The 5,605-nt window shown below is 31.4% G+C and overlaps 1 protein-coding gene across 1 annotated transcript in view; it reads right to left on the reverse strand.

The window, feature by feature from the left end:
• LOC102847298 (disintegrin and metalloproteinase domain-containing protein 5-like) overlaps positions 1-5,101 on the reverse strand; it is a 106,070-nt gene extending 100,969 nt beyond the window's left edge. Inside the window, exons 1-2 of the mRNA XM_006900305.1 lie at positions 4,967-5,101; positions 2,797-2,868 (exon numbers count right to left, since the gene is read on the reverse strand). Coding sequence (XP_006900367.1) covers positions 2,797-2,868; positions 4,967-5,101 — 207 coding nt within the window. The remainder of the gene's footprint in view (positions 1-2,796; positions 2,869-4,966) is intronic.
• Between the last annotated feature and the right edge of the window lie 504 nt (positions 5,102-5,605).

The following is a 5,605-nucleotide window of genomic DNA, read 5'->3' on the forward strand; positions in this document are numbered from 1 at the left end:
GGCAGTGTGGTTGGCGCAGGATAGAGCAGGGTTTAGGGCTGTTGTGCATAGGGTCGCTATGAGTCGAAAACGACTTGACGGCACATAACAACAACAACATTACAAAGATAAGTGCTATACATAAGAATAATATTTTCAATAACAGTACCAGATCAATTGGATGTATATATGGGGAAAAGTCAGTTAAGGGCTCTTCTTCACTCCATACATAAAAATAATATCCGAATGGGTGGTAGAGTTAAGCGTAAAAAAAAAAAAAAAGTAAAAGCTGCACTGAATTAAACAAAAAAAAAGTCTGATTACATCATGACATTGTAATTGATTTTGTAAAAATATGTATGAATAATTACATGAAAATTCAATTTTCTTTGTAAACAAAAAATTATAAAATAGAAAGCAATCAAGGAAAACGATAATTTTTTTTAAAAAAAGATAAAATCAACAAAGTCTCCAGAATATAGACAAGGTAATTGCACAGTAACTCGAGAAGTTATTTATAAAAAGTGGAGGTGCATTATTAATTCTAAGACCAATAGCAGTTTCCGTAAAGAATAGAAGAATATCCTGAACAATGAGAGAGAGAGTTAGGGAATGAGAGGTATTTTGTCCAAACGACACTTTTTCAGTTTTTGTTTGTGAAAATATTTAAAAATACTTATCCATAAATTAGAATATTTTCACAGTAAATTGGAATGTAAGAAAATTTGTCTTTTTTTTTTAATAATTTGTACGTGAGCACAGGGGAAACACATCATAAAACTAAAGTTTAATCATTTGAGGTACACTTAAATCATTGACTGATAACTTAAGAGACATTATTTCCAAGCAGAACACTAGTTACTCTCAATTTACCATTAAAAGCAAGTACAAGCATCACATTTACATCATAACTCTTTCTCAGTAACCTATGTGATAATGAAAATTTTTCTTAATATCCTGATTCTATTTCCCCTTCTAAGGACAGTAGCAAATACATCAGCATAAAATAATACATGATGTTAGTTTCATGCTTCAAATTAGTAACATAAATACTGTAAGAGGAACATTAAGTATGTAATATATTTATCCATGCTTTATAAAATTAATTTTTAATTTATCCATGCTTTATAAAACAAATGCACATTTAAAGTGTGAACATTATAAAAACAAACAATAAAAATTACGTACCAAAGCAACTCCTTTGGCATAACTTCCGCTACAAAATTCCCCAGGAAGTACGCTTCCTAAAGAAATAGGATTCTTCCTAAAGCTAGAAAAGAAAATAATTTTCCTTATAAGTGTAGGTTAGAATGGTATCATGAACAATAGTTTTCATTAACAGCAAACATTATTGAACAACTGTTGTTGTATACCATCAATTTGGAATGGACTCATAGCTGACCCTCCAGTTTTCAGAGACCATAAGTTTCATGGGAGGAGACTGCCCATATTTCTCCCAGTGAACACCTAATAGTTTTAAACAGCATGGTTTTGGGTTGGCAGCACAACTTCTTACTGTTAGGCCAACAGGGTTCATTAACAGAAAGCATTTCTTGAACAATTATCATTTTATAATCCTACAATTTACCTGTTTGAAAATCCAAGGGAGTGTTAGCTAGAGGGTTAGCTTGGTAGATTTTGAGAAGCACCATGCTAATGTGAATTAATCTATTTAAATTTCATTTTACTAAAAGTTTTAATGTTAAGAATATTTTGATATCCAATTGTCAATTCTAAATTTTATGAACATTTAGAAATGTAATCAGGGTAAAACTCAACATTTTATGCAAAACATTACTGCACTTATTGTACTGATTGTCATTCTAGTTCTGTTTACAGCCCTATGGCTCACTTCTTTATTTCTTCACTAAAGATAGATTTTTCTGAGCATCAGATTCTACTCTGACCATTCAGTATGTTAATTTTACTAGAAATGAAAAAAAAACCCAACTGGATGAAAGACAAGTATGTGCAAATAGAGTGACAGGTATGAAAAGTTTTTAAGTCAAGAAAAAATAAATCTACTACTCACAACCAAACTTCCTTAGTTATTTCACTACTTTTTATGTCATTTTACTTAGGCTCAAATTTGTAACTCTTGCCTCACATTAACTCCTAAAGAAAAGGATATTTCATTGTGTCCACCAAAGTTGTAAGAACACCATGTATGTCAATCAAATGGTGGATTTTGAGGTTTTTAATACATTTTTTTATTTTAAGTGTGATTTTAATCAAAGTTTACAGAAAAGTTGTATTTATTATATAATAACAATAAGTTATATTTCTTGTTGCACATTTTACCCCTTCACCTTTCCTTCCCCATCCCTCAGTTCATTTTTTTCAGTATTCATTCATTATTGCAGTAGTAAATGGTTGTTTTAAATAATTAACATACTAAGTCATTTTGGATTATTCTTTTAATGCTACACAAGTACAGAACACTATACTTACACAAACAAGTATGTAATATGATGTGGTAAAATTAAATGAGGTTTTGGATCCCAGTCTAGCAGCCTATATAATATACGATCAGGATGTCCCATAGTAGAAATTTTGTTTCCATTGGACCAAATTTCTATGGAAGTTATTACAACAGTGAGTTTTAGCTGGTATAGCATCTGAGAGGGGAGAAAAAGGAAAACTTTTTAAATAAATATGAACATAATATTAAACTCTTAAGAAAAAATGTATCTAAGGTATTTAATTTGGGACTCAGATTATAAAATCTCTTTAACAACTCAGCAAAATACTATACATATAATTCCATATTAAAAATATTTCAATAAGATATGTAAACAAATTTTAAAAAATACTTACAGCGTTAACAAGGCCAATAATCAGAATCACCTTCTGTGTTACAATCTGAATGTCAGAGCCCATGTACTCAAACTGGAAAAAAAAATTTTTGCTTCTTAAACGACTAGAAGAATATGCTGTAATTGTTATGTATCAGCAAGTTGAAACTGACTCAAAGTTGACCATCCAGGAAGTTTTCAGAGACATGGGAGGAGATTGCACATCTTTCTCCTGTGGAGCAGCTGATTATTCAAACCATGTGCCTTTGGGTTGGCAGTGCAACTCCTAACCACTAAGACACAGATAAAGGGAACTCTGGTGGCTTAGCGGTAAGGAGAAATTAAAAAATTCAGAACAAAACTAAATAGCAATGGTGATACCAAGTATGGGGCACTTTGCTTCTATCTCAGTTCTGAAAGGAAACTAACTTCCAAATGCTTCATCACTAGGTAGTTTACATTTTAAGATAAACGCTGTAGAGCGTGGGGAAGAATATCTACTTACTAAAACTTTTATAAAAACTGAGATTAATTTTTTCAAGTACTTTTTAAAACACAGCAAAAGGCTAATGATTTTGGGTTTTTATCCAAACAATGCCATGCATTTTATGAATATATTACTTAATATTATGTTATGTTATTATATTCCTGAGAAGAAAACATAAGTTAACTTTTTTATTCTTTGCTTGAAAGAAATGACATTATTTGTTTTATAATTCACCATTCAATAAGGCTGAGAATCAGTTAATAATTACTATTTTATTCCTTGGTTTGACAGAGAGGTTGGGTTTAGAGGATTTTTAATCCATCTTGATACTAGATCTGGTCCTTCAATTATAAAATTTAAAAAATTCACTTTATGAGAGACTCTACACAGGAAACTAATAAAATTAACAAAAGTATTTACAAATAACAATGCATAAGAGAGGACTTACGAAATTTTTATCCACAATAATACGCATTTCAAAATATTGAGGTATTATCTTGAAAGATTCAAGTCTCTGCAAAATACACAGCACAAGTCCTGAGAATTTCCAGAAAATTATCTTCTACTGAAACCATATTCAGAAACAAGCATGTGTTTCTACTAATTATAATGCAATCATTTTAAAATACAAAATAAGGCACTCTATAGAAGACTAGTTCAGAAACACCCCTTATTAGTAAAAAGTTTCAATGAGACTTCTCCATCTATATCAAAACCTAACTATCATTGGAGGTTAATAATAGCCCAAACTGGAAATAGTAAGTTATAGCATGAAGATTTTCTTTTTCTAGCTTTCACACTATTAATAATGTTCATAGTAATGGGTAGATTTTTTTGCTGCCAGTTACTTGTACAAAGACAATTTAGGCAAACAAAGTAACGAAGAAAAATACTTGCAAAGTTTATGTTCAACAACCGTTCAGTAGAGTGAGTTGTGTTATTTATGACTATTTGCAGTACCAAGGGGAATGAATTCATAACATTGCCTTACATAAATCTCATATAAACCATTTATATCATCCATTTTGGAACTCTTAAAACACAATCTTAAGTGAGACATTCAAATCACATATTTTCACTTAAATTATATATGTTGTTGTTGTTATGTGCCGTCGAGTCACCTGAGACTCATAGTGACCCTATGTACAACAGACCTAAACCCAGCCCTTTCCTGTGTCAATCTCACTGTTCCTGACACACATAAACTCCATTACCCCAGTCACTGAATCAAACTATCTCATCGAAGGTCTTCCTCTCCTGTGCTGTTCTTCCACCCTCCCAAGCATGACGTCCCTCTCCAAGGACTGGTCCCTCCTTGCAACACGTCTAAAGTATGTCAGACGAAGCTTCTAAATCCTTGTCTCTAAGGAACAGCCTCCCTTCACCCTCTTCAGGACAAACCTGTTCGTTTTCTCAGCAGTCCATGGTATAACAAAATCACACATTTAAAATTTGTTGATTTCTTTTAATCCCATGTTCATGAATATATTGTCTCTAGTACTAATTACCTTAATTTTTTAAAAACTTTGATCAAATGACAAACTTTATGAAGATCTCAAATTTATCCCCTTACTTTCTAAAGAGTTAAACAGGAACTTCATGAAAAAGGAAAAAAAATTCAGATTACTCTGAAAGTATTCATCTCACAAAGTTGTAGTGAATAAATTCCAATGTAGTAAGTAAAAATACAAATTATAACACTTACTTTTAGAGTTTTTCTGTATTTGCTGTATAAAACATCGGACCAAAACAAAGTTTCATTCATTCTTAAGGGAGGAATAGTAATGTTATCCTTTATATCTTCATAAATCATATGCACAAATCCTGATATAGCTTCCATTGGTTCAATTCCATATGAGAAGTTTTTAAACTGCAATATTCCCCTAAATATCAAAATAGTTAAAACAAACCTGAAATAATTCTATTGAAATCATCATTTAATATTCTAATAAAAAAATGTGGCCCAAATTTTTTTTATTTTAAAGATAACTTGATTTTGTTACCTTATTTCTATCATCCTAAATTGAACACTATATTGCAAGATGCTTACATTGACTTATATTACAAATATTCTAAAAGAAATATCTTATTTGTTTTATAAAAAGCTGGATAATGATATGTTTAAAGAGGTAAGATCCCTTCGAGTGTGGAGATTTTTCTGCTTATGCCTATAGCTCAGTTCCTTAGGCCCCTTTTTTCTCTTTGAAAAGTGACTCTCTTCTACCATTTACATTAAATATAAGTAATTTATCCATGTGGGCTGAATTGAGGAAGGGAGGACTGGTCCTTGGAGAGGGACATCATGTTTGGCAGAGTGGAGGGGCAGCGAAGGAGAGGAAGACCT

Source organism: Elephantulus edwardii, unplaced genomic scaffold (genome assembly GCF_000299155.1).
Source record: "Elephantulus edwardii isolate Elephantulus edwardi_28Jun2011 unplaced genomic scaffold, EleEdw1.0 scaffold00279, whole genome shotgun sequence".
In the NCBI taxonomy this organism is placed as follows: Eukaryota; Metazoa; Chordata; class Mammalia; order Macroscelidea; family Macroscelididae; genus Elephantulus; species Elephantulus edwardii.